The sequence below is a fragment of the Convolutriloba macropyga genome, unplaced genomic scaffold (assembly GCF_964194025.1).
Source record: "Convolutriloba macropyga unplaced genomic scaffold, txConMacr16.3 SCAFFOLD_1860, whole genome shotgun sequence".
Classification (NCBI taxonomy): domain Eukaryota; kingdom Metazoa; phylum Xenacoelomorpha; order Acoela; family Convolutidae; genus Convolutriloba; species Convolutriloba macropyga.
Genome location: NW_027452013.1, coordinates 1056 through 19619, shown reverse-complemented (window position 1 = coordinate 19619; position 18564 = coordinate 1056). Strand labels below are relative to the sequence as shown.

Here is an 18564-nt window from a genome sequence, read left to right as displayed (position 1 = left end):
CCGTCGGTGCAATGATGGTACCACGTTAAGGTTTCAAGATAAAAAGTGGCCATAGTCACCAAAACAGAGCATGGAGAATAATAATGTTCATTGAGGTCAGAATTTCTTTGAACTCCTGAAAATAAACTGCATTTTTAATGCATTTTATGACCACCTTGTACTTATTCAACTACTCTGAGGTTGTTCAGCTGAACATTCGAAGAGCTGAGAAATTTTTGTTAATTCAACTTTGTTCAACCATCTTTTTGCTTTTAACTAATTACACTTGAGTTGGCTGGCTTACGATAGTTTAAATTAACTAGCTTAGATAGAAAGCCATATATTTTGTGCACACTTTAAATTCGATAGTAATTAACTAGCAGAAGAAAATTTAGCTTGTCTATTTTCGAGGCTTACCGTGTGTACATTTTTTTCTGTGAGCAAAAATAATAGTTTATACTAATTAGTTATACGCCGGCATCATGAACGAAACAGCTGACCAGTTAGACGAAACCGCCCGGAAAGGTGAGACATATAATGATTTGACCCCTGTCACCAATTTTAAAAGCCTTTCTGTTCAGCGCAATGTAGCAGTTGATCGCAAAAATTTATACCAGTCTTTAGTGAACAGATTTGATTGGAAGCGTCAATTTTTGATGCCAAGTTTGGAGAAATGTGTTCCAAGACTTTGACATATTTGCGTTTAACAGCAAGAAAAACTGCCATTCTTAGGAATTTTGCAAAAAGAAATATCAATTTTTTTGCGCTGGCTCTAACTCCCTAAATATTGGTGTTTAATATGTATAAAACTGTGGATGATTATTAGTAAAGTTGTTATAACTCAACTACTAGCAATTGGAACAGTGTTCAGCACCACACAATGCCCTGTTACTAATTCGCGCTTCATTTCTAAGCTCGAACTGCTGCGGCGCTGAATCGTCTGTACAAGATGAAAACTGGCAAGAAGTTGGGACAGACGAAAAAGACCGTCTCTTCAAGTAAAGAGAGTCTCACATCTGATCAGAACGAGGCGGATCATGTAGAATTGGTTACCTTTGACAAACGGGATTCGGAAGATGAATCACTCAGGCAGGGTTCTAGCGCTAAAATTTCTTAGCAAATTCGAACCTGTTTAAATAGACAAAGGCTTGAGAACATGCCTTGAGAATTTTTAAAGAGTCTTCACAATTTTACGATAGACGTTCTAGAGCACAAGCGAGTGGGTCGTGATATCAAAAATAATTGAAAACAATACAATGGTTAATTTGTCGTCAAAATTTACTACGAGAAAAAGCAAAGCATTAAAGTTTGCATAAGGAGGCGCGCGAAACTTATTTTAATACTAAGCATTTGAAAAGTCGCGCAAAGCTTTCGTATTTATCAAAGCTTTCGTATTTATACGAAAGCTTTCGTCTTTATAGTATTGGGGGCTTTTTCGGTAACATTTCACTCATGGCCTCATTTGCTGTAGAATTTCGTTGAGAAGGACTGCAAAAGAAATGGTAAATGATAACATAATTGCGTGCTCAAAACTAAAATATAACATTTCACAAATTAGAACTTCACCTATTTTCGTTTTTCTTAGAATATATATATATATATATATATATATATATATATATATAATATATATATATATATATATATATTTTTCTTTATATATATTTTTCTTTATAACCGAAAATATTTTTCTTTATAAAACAATCACAGAGATGTAGTTCTGTACCAGAAATGGACTTGTGCTCAATTAGAAGTTTGAATTGACTGGTTTCAGTTTCCAGTTTTCCCTCCCTTTAAAATTTATAAGGGCAAATATTTTAATTGATTTATTTTTTGCGTGGATTTAATTTTTTTTTGCAGTTAATCTTTAAATTTGAAAGCCAATTCTTTTTCGCTTTGTTTCGAAAATCGGAACTTTTCAAGGAGAAAATTTCTGAATCACTCAAATTTGAGAGTGAAAAAATTTTCTGTCTTTCCGAAAAATCTAGTGTCATATGAAGGCTTAAGGTGAGCCTTGAAACTCCAGTATTAGAATTTCTACATCTCAAAGAGTCAGTTTTTTCGGCTGCTGTTTTTTGAAAACGTATCTGCACTTTTGGTGACTTCTGCAGTTGACTAGAAATTAAATTAGAGTGTTGATTTAGGCCCTTAGAAAGAAGAAAGGTAGAATATGCCTTGTCCTTCTTTCTGTGGATTGTTTTTTTAGGGACAATCTGATGAGTCAGATTGTTTTTTTAGGGACAATCTGATAAAAAAACAAAAAGAAGTGGCAATTGTTTTTATCAGATTTCACTGCAAAGCAGATTGAAAAAAGATGAGTCTACTTTTTACTAGCAACAATTTCACTGCTTATTTTTTACTGATTAAAAAAGTTTTTCAGTCCATCCTGCTTTTCTACTGGTTTTAAAATTTCATTTTATTGCGTTTTTTGTGGTTTTTTGCCATTTACTTGTCCTTTTTTATTTGAAATTTTTTTACAAAGAACAAAATAACGTTTTAAGGACATAGAAGAAATTCCAATAATAAAAAAAGTGAATTCTCAAAGACATTGTTATGCGAAAACTTGGTTTTTTGGAAATACTCAGAAATTACCAAAAAATATGTAACTGAACCCAACGAGAGTGTTTGACTGATTTCTGCAGAAACCTTGAGTTTTTTACTTATATTGCAAAAAAAGTCCGTTGTCTTTAAATAATTTAATTAAAAGTCTTCAAAAAAATTCAAATCAAAAGAATTGTTGAAAGTGGTTAGCTTTTAAATCTGTTTGTTTAACTGACTCTACTTTATAATTGTTTGTTTCCAATGAATAAAGGGTTGGTTGATCAATTTGTCAATACTGTTAATTTTTGCTACAGAATTGTATCATACTGAAGTTTATTTTGCATAATCTTCTTTTCGAGGGTCGATTTGTCAATTGCACAAACTGATTAGAAGTTCCTTGGAAGTTAATTGTCCTGATTTAAGTAAGTTGATGTTTTTAAACATCCAAAAACGAATAGTGAGGGTAATAATTTTCATAAATGAGTTTAATTCTGTATTTCAGAATTTTTCCTTAAAAACAAGATCTTTTCAGTATTCGAACTACACGTTTCAGCGGTTTTCTGTGAGTTATTCAAAAGAATATGAGACGGAAGCTACGATAACATTGTTCATGTAAAAGCTCAATTTTCAAGTAGAATATGCACTAGAAGAGCATCTCAAGAGCTCTTAAATCCACCACAAACGCGGACAAAATTTCAAGAGACATCTTTTAGGAACAAGTTTAAAAGCCTTATCCTGCAATCTCTAAAATTTCAGCCATTATACCTGAAAAATTTAACAAAGCCGTGGTTCAAAAGAATTTGCAGAAATTTTAATGCGACATATGTGTTTGAAACGCCGAAATTTTTGAGTTTTTTTGCCATGGAGAAACGGCCCAAGTTAAAGGTTTTTTGTTAGGTTTTTTTTTGGGCAATCACTCGAAGATAAATGATTTTCTCATTGGTTGTCCTTGTTGTAATTATGTTAGTTTGCTTTTAAAATAAATACATCAACTTGTACCTGTAACTACTCCAAATAAAATCAATTGAGTTCAATTGATTGTAATGAAATAGCAGAGATTTTAAAACTGATATGATTTACATTATATAACTTTGATTAAAAGACAATAATTCTACTAAATAAGAGAGTTAACTAAGTTAATTATGTCTAAGGTATTCATAAGATGTTTTGAACAAAACATTAAAAAAACCAAGGAACCCAGTTTGGATATTTTTATTTTCATGGAATTGCAAAAGAAGTAATTAGCAAGTAAACATAATTTCACGAAACTCGCCAGATTAGCTGTAAAGCTATTTGAATTTCCCTCCAGGCAGTCATATTTGTATTATTGAACTTCAATGTTGCTGGTAACGAAATTCAATTCATTTTTGCGTTCCATCTTAACGTCCAGAACCCTGCCTGAAGGAGCCATACTGACACCCCACTTACACCGAGAGACAACGATGAGGATTTTGCACAGGGAGTTACAACCTTATGCTTGTTTTCTTATAATCCTCCACGTGGGTCACTGTTACTCGTTTTAAAATATTATGATTGAAACTTTTTCTTAAATAGTGCACTAATTGAACAAAAATTTTTCCTAATCTTCTTCCACATTTTTTTTGTCTCAGATTGAAATTTGCCTAGATACCTAATATTTCAACTTTTCTCACTTTAAAATTTCGTCGGAAATTTTGAGGCAACAATTATGCATGCGAAATAAAGAGATGTTATTGCTATGTACCTGAAAAAAACTTCGTTAAGATAATTCAAACTCCTAAAAAAATTTCAAAGTCGAATGAAACAAGAGGGCTGACATGAGTATATGCTGGGTGCACAATGATCATACAAGCGTTTTTTGCAAACTAATACATATCACTTAAAACGTGTGTCACATACATTTGTGCTTAACTTCAATGTTGCCTACAGAAGGCTGAAAGAGTCAATTAATGCTTCAAATCTGAATTGGTATTCATACCAGAATTTTTTCAAACAAATATATAAAAATAGGGCCATTTTTCAGTTGTATAGGTTATTTGCAAAAATTTTTGAACCCTATAGCGACGCCACAAAAAATCCCTGCTTCTCAGTGATAGCAGTAAAAGAGGGCAACTGTTACCAATGAAAAGTACCCCAATAAAACTTCAATAAACTGTTTTAGATTCTTTTTATCATTTTCACTCTGTGTATTTTTTTGTTGTTTATAATCAGTTTACTATACGCATATGGCTGTCGATCAGTCGGAGTTTACGGTTGATGTGAATAGAAAAAGCTTGCCCAAAACGTATCCTAAAACATAAAATTGTAGAAAAGGGTAAAAAAAATTACTTTTCGAAATTGAAGAAATAAGCATTGTTTCATGAAATCGTCACTTTCAAATAAAACATGGAAAAGAAAAAAATCAAACACTTCGACAAGCAAAAAATCACAGTGACTTCTAAAGAGAACAACTGGTACAGTCCTCTGCATAAAATCTCTTCTTGTGCAGGAAACGTGAATAACAATGAATAAGATAATAGTTGAAACTTTGCAAACTTATGAAAATGCGACATATTCAGAGACGTTGGGCAAACTAGTAGCAAAAAAATTTGGTTTCGAGAATTTATGATTTTATAATTTCTCAACGTTAAGCGGGATGCACTGTTTTAGCCAAATTCAACCGAGGAAGCATCAGCCACAAAGGTTAAACTAAATATACTAAACATTTTTCTCTTCCAAAAATTGTTCTTTTAAAATTGTTTTCAAAAAGTTTAGAAACGAAGTGTCGCAAAACAACAAATTTCTAAGCTTTTGTTGTTCATAACTTGAAAAAGGACAAGTTTAACAATGATAGGAATAAATATTGACTAAATAACTGCTGGAAAAAAGACAAAGTTATTAAAAGACGAATTAATCAAACAAGTTTTTCCATTGATTTGGCTAGGATGATTAACTCTGACTAAGATGATTTGACAATGATTTTTTTGACTTAGATGCTTTGTTCATAATCGATTTCAAGAGAGTGATGTTTTCAAAAACTTGGTAAATCTTCAGTATTAACAAGAATCAATCAGCCGAAAAAATTGTACAAAACTATTTAAAAAAAGAAAGTGAATGCAAAACTTTTTTTTTGCTGATACAGTTGCTTCGGTTTTTAAGAAGTTAGTACAAGACGGTCCAACCTGAAAAAAGTAATTTTTGAGAAAAAAAACAAAAAGCGTGATTGCATTCCATTTTTTATCAAAAAAAAATAAAAGATTAAAATAAAAATGACAAAAAATTGAAAAATTGAAAATCATTAAAATTTGCTGAAAACAGAAAAATGTTAGGATAGTATGGTACCAAAAATAAATTGAAATTATCAATCTAACTTTGCTTAAAACAGAATTAAGTATGCGGACAGAGAAGAAAATTTTCAATTTGACTCTAACCAAAGGCTATTTCAGGTACCAAATTCAAAAGGGAAATGGAGCTCATAAAAATCGAAGAAATTTTTAAAAATATATATCAAATTGAAATTGCTGTTCAGGTGATCACAATGCCGAAACTTAAATTACCAGAACATTTTAACAAATTGTAGAAATGTCAGAAATATTTTCTTCATCACCCTGCTAGAAATCAGAACCAAAACAAAGAAAAATGCTTTAACAAACATGCTTCTGGACCTTTTCATTTATAAGATTTCAAATTTCTCAATGTTATTTTGATCTTAAGAGTTGGAAATCTGCAGCTCAAATTTTTAAATATCAATAGATTTTGGGCATAAACGAAACTGGATCAAATGTTCAAGTTGATCCTCTATCTTGACCATGCAGATCCTCAATACGTGGCAAAAGTCCAGAAATGCAGTTTTTGAAAAAAGATGGGTTTTTTGTGGAAACGAGTGACTTTGATTTGCCGCAATTTTTTTATCGTGGTCAAACTTTAATCACAGTGAAAATTAGTTACACAAATCGTGGATATAATGTTCACGAAATTGCAGAAAAAATATGAAATTTATCACTATTATTCGGGGAATTTAAACGTAACTCTTTCACAATTTTTAGCAGGTAATTAGCGTACAACTTTATTGCTCTAATTTCATCAGTAATTACCTTAAACTCATTCAAAGATTTCATTGTTCTTTTTAACACTTTTATGGGTAATTGTAAACCTGATAATTGTATTGGTAAACCATTATTGCTATCGAGATGGACCTTTTTGAAATTAATCAATAACTAGCGTTTCTTTTAATTTTAATTTAATTGACACTCTCGTAGTTCATAGATATTGCACCTGTAACAGCCCTACCCCATTCTTCCTTACGCATTGTTAAGTTTCAAATTGTTAATCCGTTATTCTTTAGACGCCTTTCCGCCTAAACTTTATTTTACTTTCGCGCTACTTGTGCATACTATATTTATTTTCTATAGCAGAAATTGGCACGCAATTTATTTAGCTTTTGCGTGTTTCAGAGCTTATTGAGATTTTGTTCCGTTGGCCTTTTTACTTCGCTTTTTGATACATAATACTTTTCTGCTTCCAATCCAGTTAGTTGAGCTCCTCCTCAACAATTTATTTGTAATAAATTTATAAAACATAAATTACTTCTTATTCAAAATTACTTTGAATTCAAGCAAGAAACTTTGAGGTCAGTAATAAGTTGAGATCATTTGAATATAAAACTTAATTAATTTATCTAAACAACCCAAACCACGAAACCCGCATTCGAATCTTTGGAGTCAATTTTTAAAGTAAAATACCGGTTTGTTATATTGGTGACAGGTTGGGGATTTTTTTTCCAAAAAAGTAAGTTCCTGCGCTTTTCGGGACATTGAAAATTATTACTTTTTTCGAAGAAAAAACTAAAATTTTCGGTCGCTTTTGTAATCTGCTTGACAGATAACGGTTGTTCCTTTTCCTAGTTAGACAAAAATTGTTTTCAAATTTTGGATCGCTTTGAAAAATAGGCATTGATTTCAGAGGCTTCTCAGGTGTTGTCCAATTTATGGGAAAATAGACGCTTCTCGCTTTGGCAGCTTCTTCATTCCCAGTGTCTGTAGGTCCCACGCAGTATGTTTAAGGGGCTTAGCGAGGGAGGTTTCGGCGGCCGCTACGGCAAACTCAACGATATATAACTGAAGACGAGACACCTGAAATCCTAGGTTTAAAGGATATCAGCGTTCATTTCTTTGTTCGGTTAGCAGCCAGCTTTTTCTTCCGCCATACCTGTGAACAACCGGTATCTGGCTTGCCAGTCAATACCAAGGTGGAATCTTTGTGCAGCATTTCTTTCAAATGTTTTAATGTCAGTAGTAATAAATGGCTGACGCAGCTCTGGAAGCTAAACTTCTTCTACCAGAGCCTTTCAACTGAACAAGTGATGTTCAGGCTTATAAAACACAATTCGAACTTTTAAGTTCGTTACAAAATGGGCTTTAAGAAGCATACAATACTGATGGTACTCCGCAACAAGACAGCACTGGTCAACAGGTTTATACTGATAAGCGGCCAACTGTTTTTCCTTTGCGATTACGAGGCAGTGCTATTGAATTTTATCAGTCACTTGATGACGCCCCAAAAAACGATTACCTAGATGTTAAAAAACAGTTCTTGCGCCATTATCAGGAACCACCTGAGTTTTTTCGTTCATCTCTTGCAAAACGCGTTCAAGGCGAATCTGAGAAAGTCAGTGAGATTTTAGTTGAGCTCAAACTTCTAACTAATAAGGCTTATCCACAAGATACGCAGGCAATCAGAGACCATAATGTGCTCCAATCTACCATTGATGGCCTTCAAAATGTTCACGTAAAAGTAGAATTGAGAAAAAAACAAGCCCACTGATATTAACACGGCATTAGAGTAAGCACTCCACTTCGACGCAATTTATCGTCTCGAAGCAAATGCAATTGAAACTCCGACATCGGCTACTTCCGTAAGTTCCATTGAAGCGCTTTTTCGTAAAGTTGACAAACTCATGGCCGGGCAAGTTAGTTATCAATCACGTTCTCGTCTGATGAATCAAAAATCGGTTCGCAGAGGCACCTCCCCTCACAAATCATCTCCGTTTAATAAACGCAATTCACCTGTTTTTTCTCGTAGCCCATCACAGCATGGAGAGCACCGACGATCTTTTTCGCCACGAAAAACGTTTCATGATAAATCTTAGAGCCGCTCAGTTACTAATGAAAGAAAAGTCAGGTTCAGCGGACCAACTATCTGTTATGGTTGTAATAGACAAGGTCATACCAAAAATAATTGCAAAAATTGTTGGAACTGCCGTAATTGTCCAGAATCAAAATCATATTCTAATCGATAGCCTCTTCTATCGCCATTGTTTTCTCTGAAAGCATTTGTTCTCTATTTTTAAAATAATTCATGGCAGAAAACAAGTGCATATTTGGCATACAGTCGCTCCTTTTCAAAATGATAATCGCCGATCAATTAATGCCTGCGCTGATTGATTCAGGGGCGGCAATAAGCGTAATTCGTGCCTACGCAAACAAAATTGTGCAGTAGATTTCTCCAGGGGCTTATTAGATGTAGGAGACACAGTGCTGGAATGCATCAGTCCGTTGTCTCAGTGGTTTGAGGATAATACACTGACCTGTCGCTTTGTTCATTCACTTCGCGTCTTCCTATTCCACCTCGAAGAGAAGCACTTGTAAAATGTAATCTCAAATCACATCATGCGCATAAGTTGACTTCAAACAGTTCGCGTACTTCGTCGGACGTGACTGTTGGTTTGGTTGAACCCCATGTAGGTTTCGTCAGTTTAGATCCCCTTTTAGTTGCCTCATCTCTTGTATCCGTTTCTCAGAATGCGCTTTGGCTCAGAGTACTTATCCCTCCTTGCAACTCCGTGATTTTATATCCATCGCAAACTATTGCGCAAATCATTCCCTACAACGAGAATATTTTGCAAACTGTTGGCTTCAATGCTGTTAAGGTCACTTCAGCCGAAAATTAAATGCAGGCGTTTAAGTCAAACTCTACCACTCTCAATGAAAAACAACAGAAGGAAGCTGTTTGTCTTCTCCAACAATTTGAAGACGTGTTTGCTAACGACAATTGGGATCTAGGTTCATGTAATTGGCATAAACTGTTTATTCAGTTGAAAGAAGTTGCTCAGCGCAGTCGAGTGCCTTACCGAGCAATGAATTCTTCTAAAGGAAAAAATCTGAAGGATAAAATAAACAAGCTCCAACAAAAGGACCTTATTTCCTCTACTCATTCAGAATGGGCAGCTCCAGCTATGTTAGTCCCGAAACGTGATGAGTCATATCGCTTGGTTATTGATTACTGAAAACTAAACGCTCAAACTGCTAAAACATTGCAGCCTCTTCCGCGAATTTCAGATATTCTGAATAACTTTGAAGGAAGAATTTTCTTCTCTAGTCTAGACCTGTGCAGTGGATTTCATCAAATGGAAATTGAAGAAGAGGATCGATATCAAACTTTTTTTATTACGCCATTTGGATTGTATCAATGGAAACGGATGCCTATGGGTCTTTGCAAAGCACCCGGAGGTTTTCAGAGACTCATGGAGATTGTCTTATCCGGATTGACCTACGAAATTGTTCTGGTTTATCTTGATGATAATATAGTAATGGGTCGATCATTTGATGAACACATACACCGTCTCGAACTTGTGTTCAAGCGAATACGGGAAGCAACCTTGAAAGTTTCTCCTGCCAAATGCTCCTTGTTTCAGACTAATTTAGTATTTCTGGGACATGTAGTCTCTGCTGAGGGGATACACACTGATCCTTCTAAAATAGCAGTTCCACAGACTATTCGTCAGTTGAGACCGTTAATGGGTCTTGTTGGCTTCTATATAAAATTTGTTCTCAATTTCGGTGTCATTACGAGCCCTTTGTATCAGTTGATGAATTAGATAACAAATAATCATTGGACAACTGAATGCCAAAGGGCTTTCGAAGAATTGAAGACAGCTCTAGTATCCGCTCCCATCTTAGGGTTTCCAAATGAAAAGGATCAATTCGTCCTTTGTACTGACAAATCGCTTACTGGCATTGGAGCTGTGCTCTCTCAGAAACAGAAAAACGGTGAAAAATTTATTGCATATGCTAGAAAAGCCCTGCAGAAGGGTCAAAGAAATTACTCAGCTACAAAACGTGAACTCTTCGCTGTGGTATTCTTCACATCATATTTCAAGGAATTTCTTCTGGGGCAAAAGTTTCAGATAATCACTGATCATCGAGCTCTCGTTTGGCTCTATTTTTACAAAGAGCCGGATGCAACAGTAGGGCTATTGCTGTAAAAGCTAAGCATGTTTAATTTTGAAACTGTTGGTCGGCCTGGAAAAACTATTGCCAATGCTGATGCTCTTTCCAGATTATCAAAATTGAATTTATCCCCTACTTCTGTTACTTCTGCTTTTTTGCCGCTGTGTTTTGCAGAAATTCAAGATCAGGATAAAATTGTAACGGCAGTCAAATCATGGTGCCAATCAGGAGACAACCCACCTATGGCTTCGATGTTTGGTCGGTCATCTGTCTTGCAGTGTTACTGGCAGCAATTTGAGACTTGTGGACGGCGTTTTGTACCGGCTATTTCAACGACTCGACGGATCTACACTATTTCAACAATGTTGCGTTCCACTAAGTCTGAACACTCTCCAGAACATTCTTCTTCAGTTGCACGATTCACCTGCGTCGGGACACTTAGGCAACAAGAAAACTTTTGATCGCTTACGCCAGCGATTCTAATGGCCGGGTTTGAAAGATGATGTGGATTCTTGGATCTCAAAATGTTCAACCTGTCAGAAAAGAAAAAATCCCAAGCAATCACATCAACAAGAAATGCAGCTCCGGTCTTTCTATGAACCATTTTTTTGCGTCTCAATTGATATCTTTGGCCCCCTTCCGGAAGGTCGGTTGAATGCGAAGCTTTATAAAATTATCTTAATGATTGGAATTCATTTCACCCGCTGGTTCGAGGCTGCACCACTGCAGGATATCAAGGCTGAGACAATCTGCAGCACTTTTTTAGATCAATGGTTCACTAGATTTGGTGTGCCTGAATATATTCACAGTGACAACGGCTCACTGTTCACATCTCGGCTTTTTACAGATATATGCAATCGGCTGCAATTAACCAGCTCAAGATCTGCGCCATACCACCCGCAAGGTAATGCCAAAGTAGAACGCACAAATTGAAATTTGGAAGATGGGTTGGCAAAGTATTGCAAAGAAAGGCATGAAGTTTGGTCTGTTCATCTTCAATCATTCATGATGGTTTATCGTTCCGCAGTTACTGAGTCAACAGGTCAATTGCTTTTCCGATTAGTTTTCGGGCAAGAAATGCGACTGCCTATTGATATGCTTTATCCAACATTGCCTGCTCAAATTTTTGGTCATTGGGACTATATTTTTCAAAGATTAGTTGAATCTTCTTCCATTTTCGATTCCGTTATTCAGAAAAACGGATGGGAAATGCGCCGACAAAAAACCATTTTTGACAAAAAAAAGCACGGAACTTCATATAAGGAAGGAGACCTCGTGCTTCTTCATTCACCAGTTTGTTCGCATGGACAATCTCCTAAGCTCAAAAGATTGTGGTCTGGATCTCACCGCATAAAAAAAATGTAATTAACCAAATTAATTCTGTTCTGCAAGATGTCAAAAATCAGAAACAACAGTTTGCTCACTACGATCGCGTTAAACATTTTACGCCGCCAGAACAGCGATTGCGCAGAAAACGCTCCAACCAATTTATAAGAGCCAGTCTTCATTTCGTCGCCGCTAAATGCAACGATCTTGTGTTGGTTGATTTATCTGAACGACAGGCTGCTACTTCTCATAGGTCACAAAATACTATAACCCCTTCAAGTTCCGCCGCTCCGTCACCATCAGCCGGTTTGTCAGAAAACCAATATGAACCAGGTTTCACAACAGTTTCCACTAGACCTCATAGAGCTGCTGCTGATCATGCACGGCGCCCAGGATGATTTCGCTTACCTTATTTTGATTCCGACAGTGATGTTGAGTGATTTGTTTAGATGATTTTTGCGCAGCAATTGTTGCTGTTGTTGAGTAGCCTGGAAGAATTCAGTTTCTCTACACTTGTAGGCTACGATATCGAGGACGTTTTCACAACAACAATTTACTCGCTTCCTCCGAGTGAGCAATGTATGCCCGACAAACTCAGCACCAAGAACATTATTTTGGGTGGTCTGGTTCTTCATGCGCCTGAAGTAGACATTAAGATGAGCTTTTGCATGTTTCAAGCTTCCTACGTTGTAACTGGAATAGCTCATTCTGCCCAGTTCCATGACTCCATGTATTTGATAGAATACTCTCGCCTAGACCCTACTTTCTAAGCAACAGAAAATTGGGTTTGCCGAGCAATTTGGAGTGGCCTTGGGTGGTTTCAAAATCCCAGGTTTTGCATATAAAGATTCAAAATGACTGAGGAGGATCTTCTATTCGATTGTCAGCAATACAAACTTGGCAATTTCAAGTTTTTTACTATTCCTACTCACTCATGCAAGGTTGGAAGGAGGCTTGAATTTATTTCACCTGGCCTGTTGATGGGATTACACCAGGTGGCTCTAACATACACGCTTCGGGTGTTAAAATTGCTAAACACACTATCGGCAAATTGGTTGCCAACTTAGACAAAACCAGTACCCCGTGGTCGCTATTTATGACCGACCCCAATGAAAGGTCAACATCATGCAGTTTCCGAGGATCTGATTTTTAACATGAGTCAATCACTTATTCATCACATTTCTACGGCCAATGCGAGATTAAATCAATATTCGAGTTTTCCGTGGACCATCCTGGCGTCCAGATCTCATCTGCTGATTCCATGTACTTGAGTGGAAAAACTGCTTCCAGGGATGATTCCCGCGTCTTTTATATTGAGCATTTGAACACCACTGTTAGCGTCTGTTCGTACGAATTTCGACCAACGACCTACTCTGGTGTTTGTTTTGTCATTGAACCTATAACAGATCAACTTCCGGAAATAGGCTACAACACAGATGCGATTCAAAACTCAGTCTATGGGACTAAAATTGAGTTTGTGCATGTCAACACGCAACTTTGGCGGCAACGAATTGTAAACTTCCTCCAAAATGAAATTTGCAATACGCGTCAGATGATATTAAATGGACTCATTTCTTTTGCGTCAAATTTGGACAATCCAAATCTTTTCTTAGGATCTGGCTCAATGGTTGGTATACATGCAGAAAAAGCGGGTGCAGTTTTTTACGTTCACAAATGTGCGAAAGTTGAAGCTAAGATTGCGGATTTCCCATGCTGCACAGAAGAAGTTGTAGTAATTTTTTGGCAATGATACGCAAATTCGTTTCATGAATCCGATCACACAAGTTGTTTATCCAAACTATACGTTAACTGCTTGTGATCCCATAGCACCTTACATGTACCGCACTTCTGAAGGAATCTGGATGCACTATGGGGATGATTATTCTGTCGCTCGTCCGCCCGAATCCTTGAGTGTTTTCAGCCACTTAGATTTTAGTCATAACTTACCTTCATTACATACCGCTGGTCTCTTTTCCTATCAGAAGTTAAGGCAAAGCGCGAAGGCTCCAGTTCTAAACTAATCGCGCCGGACCATTTCAGGACGATAAGTATACTTTGGTCCTCGCAGCCAATATTCTCATCCGGGTTTAATGCATTTTAATCCCAGCGTTTCCCAGATGAACTGGAAAATTTGTCAGCATGGAAATACTTGATTGATTTGCAATCTGTTGCTAGTGGTGTTTGGTATTACGCTGAGAGGTGCACTGTGATTACGCTGACAACGCTGGCGCTTTTGGGGTTATTTATTTATATATTGAAATTGTTTTTGCACTCAGACTCCTTTCTCATGGAGTTCCTTTCTCGACGGTTTTCCGGCTTCTCAACCCTATCGCGCCTTTTACGCAAATGCTTCAAAATCACATGCATAATATGAACGCATCTGCGCCTGCAAATCCTGACCAACTTTTAAATGAAGTTGATGACACTCCCGACAACCGAACTAGTTGATTCAATTTATCCGTCAGCACAATTGAGTTGTGCGCGCTATACAACAAAAAATTAAGCACCAGGTGATCCTTTGTTTTAACTAGTGTTTTGTTTTTGAAACAGCCAATATTCTGAATTTCTTTGCTTCCTTTAAAATTTTTTCTTGTCAATCAATAGCAGCTCATATGCACTTCTGTAAACCATAAAAAACAATATTTTCAGATTTCGAAAAGCTCGGAATCAGTCAACATAATGCCTGCTTCTCCAGGCCCTGATATTCTTCTTAACCCGTACATTTGTTTCTTCTCCTGCAATTCCGCTGCTAGATGAAAATATGGAGCAATCAAGTTCAGGTATAACTGGTAACTGGGCAAGTGACCAGCCGCTGGAGTTCAGAGAGAATCTACCACAGCATCTGTCTCTTCATCTGCGTCTTCGGATGAAATTACTGTTATCTTTTGTCCGCCATCCAAAAAGATTCCAATCGTGCCGACTGGTTCTGCAACAGCAACTTCAGGTTCGGGAGCCAACCCGCAAGAAGGAGGAGATACCCGCCAGGCTATGGGTCCTCCGTGAAATGAACCAATCCGGCTAAACGGTTTGGTCTATTCACCAAATCTGCACAGAGTGTTGCGTGGTGTTGATTTTCACCGCAATGGAAAAGTTCGCTTTCAGGATCCTCACAATGCAATGCGCAGGCCTCTGCTAGATCATGCGGATCTTGTGGCGATCCCAGTCGACAACTCCGCTGAAAACCGCGATCTTCAGGATCAGCTGATAAGGCTTCGCCGGTCTCGGGAGGCTCATGAACGTGACCTTTATGATGCCACAAATGAGATTGACAATTTAAAAGCTCGCGTTTCCGAGCTCAATGACATGTTAGAGGAGTCTCGCACGGCAAATTGTCTGCTTTCCGCAGAGGTTCTTACTTTAGAGAAAAAACAACATCGGCGACAAAAAACCTTCAAAGTCCGCAATACTGATGTGAATACGGACAATGTCTCTGCCTCTGCATCTTGGTCGACCACATGTTGTCAACTCAGAGTTCTTCAGAGTGAGTTTCGCTCTCTGCGTTCTCAGTTACTTAGGGAAAGTCAGAATTCAAAACCGAAGAATATAAAGAGGAAGCCTCGCTGGCGTTCTTCGAGCTCATCGTCCTCCTCGAATTCAGAAACCGAATAAGGGGACATGAGGACACGTCTTTCCTAAGCGGGTTGATGTAACAGCCCTACCCCATTCTTCCTTAGGCATCGTTAAGTTTCAAACTGTTAATCCGTTATTCTTTAGACGCCTTTCCGCCTGAACCTATTTTACTTTCACGCCACTTGTGCATACTTTATTTATTTTCTATAGCAAAACTTGGCACGAAATTTATTTAGCTTTTGCGTTTTTCAGAGCTTATTGAGATTGTGATAGATAATACTTTTCTGCTTCCAATCCAGTTAGTTGAGCTCTTCCTCAACAATTTATTTGTAATAAATTTATAAAACATAAATTATTTCTTATTCAAAATTACTTTGAATTCAAGCAGGAAACTTTGAGGTCAGTAATAAGTTGAGATCATTTGAATATAAAACTTAATTAATTTATCTAAAACAACCCAAACCACGAATCCCGCATTCGAATCTTTTGAGTCAATGTTTAAAGTAAAATACCGGGTTGTTATACACCTATGGACAGAAGTCACCCAAGGACATGAATTACCTAGAGAATACGAAAGAGTGACAAATTTTTTGGCAACATTCTTCACATTAGCCCCAAAGAACACGCCCTATGAAAAACTGTGACAGATATAGCTAAAAATTTAAGCAAATTTCAACTAAAGTCTCCTACTGTTAACAAATATTGCTCTCGCTCTTAACCCTGAGCTTAAAATATGGTCATGTTCGTGAGAAAAGTGACGAAAGCTGGTTAACTTAATCGAGAAATCCGACATTTATCATGCAATGCGCACAATTTCGAGCCGGAACAATTTAGCTAAAAAATTGTTGACATTTTCGTATTTTTCGTTGATTTTTATTTCTGCACTTGTTTTTTTTTCAAATAAAACTAATTTCTAATTATTAAGAGTAATAGTTTTATAGCAGCAAAATGTTACTTTCTAAAATTAACTACATCATTTGAGAAAAAAGGTGGAGATATAAGAAAACAACCAATAGGAAAATGAAGAATTGAAATCTCAGCTACAGAGCCTATCAGATCGCATTGCAGAACTGGAGAGAATAATTCGAGAACAGAAAAGTGAAATTGAAGATAAGGACGGGAAAGTGAACAGATTGGAGGAAAGAGAAAAGGAGTTGTTGATTTTGTTGGAACAAGCCAAGTCAGCTTCCAAAGGTAAGACTCTATCGAATAAATAGCTTTCTTTGATTTGCTGTTCTTTTTCGTCTTCAAAAAATTAAACGTCCGACGAAGTCCTCTATTGGCTTTTCGACGTTTCAATATTATTTTTGGGAAAAAACTTTTCCATTTGATTCCATTTGCATTTATAGCCAGCAAGTTTCAAACGAGGCAGTTCAAATTTCTAATACCTTAGGTGTTCGTTTTGAGTAGATTCCAATAATTTTAAGCAAATGCAAGATTAAAAATAAGAAATAAAATCAACTATTACTTCAACAGGCACCGTTCACGTGAAGATTATAGTATGTGTCGTGGAAAGAAACCCAATTTCAACTTTGGCATCCCAATTTGGCAAGAAGTTGTGCCTGAAGAATATTTTTGTTGGATTACCCTATGTTTGCTAATCTAATTGGGAACATCTGAAAATTAAAATTTCTTTCTGGACTTCTTTTGGTATGCGAGGCGACAGCCGAAAAGTATAATGATATGTTAATACGATTTTAATCGAAACGTCATGAACGGGTTCGAAGGATCAAATTAATTCGCAAACTTTTCAATTATTTTTTTTGCAACGACACATTTTTGTCCTGCTCGCGAATTTTATCATGTTATGTATTTTGCTTGAATATTAAATCGATGGAGATCTACTTTTTGTGGTCTCAGAGGCAGACTAGGATATTGGGTTGAGACTTACCCGAAGCGACATGAATTTGTCCGATCAAAGAATTTCATCGGATTGCACCTCGTACGTTCTAGATAAGTAAAGGTGAGTTATTCGAAAATATGTGCTTATCATTTCAGATGGCGACCAGGATCTGATCGATGAGCTGAGACGGCAAATCAAGGAGCTGGAAGAAAAATTAGAGGCAAAAACAATAGATGTCGAAAACGCAGAGAAAACGTTGGCAGAAGTTGAAAAACGGGCCGAGGAACTTTCCGACGAAAACGACGAGCTTTGGAAACGAATCGAAAGACTGAAGAGCAAATTGAACGTTGAGAAATCCGATAAATGGACAATGATTGACGATGAATTGGAGGTGGCAACCGAAGTTGACGTCGGAGCAACGTCTCGACTGCTTGAAGGTGATCAAATAGTTGACAGGCGTGATCATATTGTGGAGAAGGGACTGAGAATTGACTTGCTGCTCACGACATGTTATCCAAGATCTATTCAGTCGTAATATCTATTTCAAATATTGAAGTTATAGAGGTAATAAACCTTGTCTTTGCTAAATATTTCGATGCTTTTTAACTGTATCTGGTTTAAATTAATCATCATAATAACGTTAAACGGATCTTTTTGTAATTGTAGTGTAGTACATACATTGTATACTGTACTTGTGAATATGATATGACGAGCCAGCGCCCCAACCTTTAATTAATATAACTATTATTCGTTGAATTTAGCGAAAGACGACAAAAGGTCCAAATGGTACATTTTATTTGATAGGGGCGCTGGTTCGTAATGAAGAAATGAGCCGAATTTGAGATTTATAAATTGAAGAGCATTTTCAAATTGTCAATTTCTTTTCATCAAAATTATACTATTGGTAAAAATTGAAGACCAATTAAATTATCTTGATTGGTACGACATGCGAATCAGTGTTATAATTGTCTACTTTTTGTAACTCATTGGATATTTAGAAGTATTTATAGCCCATAAATTTTAAACCCCCCACCCCAGAACAAATAATTAGCACATACGATAAATATCTTCTGTCGGCTGAGAAACTATTTCAATCGAAGTTGTGTTGTTTTGTTAATT

At 36.6% G+C, this 18564-nt stretch overlaps 1 protein-coding gene across 1 annotated transcript; it reads left to right on the top strand.

Annotated features, from left to right (window-relative positions):
* Positions 1-252: 252 nt before the first annotated feature.
* LOC142357114 (uncharacterized) lies at positions 253-18166 on the top strand. The gene is made up of 5 exons (XM_075408808.1): positions 253-504; positions 894-1068; positions 3925-3980; positions 16620-16796; positions 17601-18166. Exons 1-5 carry the CDS (start codon positions 462-464, stop codon positions 17978-17980), a joined length of 831 nt encoding a protein of 276 aa, XP_075264923.1. The 5' UTR covers positions 253-461; the 3' UTR covers positions 17981-18166.
* The last annotated feature ends 398 nt before the right edge of the window (positions 18167-18564 follow it).

Excerpts from the sequence above, each read along its gene's own strand:
- LOC142357114 (XM_075408808.1), top strand. The coding sequence starts at position 462 with ATGAACGAAACAGCTGACCAGTTAGACGAAACCGCCCGGAAAG. Across the intron at positions 1,069-3,924 it reads TCGGAAGATGAATCACTCAG|GAGCCATACTGACACCCCAC; the intron begins GCAGGGTTCTAG and ends CCCTGCCTGAAG. Across the intron at positions 16,797-17,600 it reads AGCCAAGTCAGCTTCCAAAG|ATGGCGACCAGGATCTGATC; the intron begins GTAAGACTCTAT and ends TTATCATTTCAG.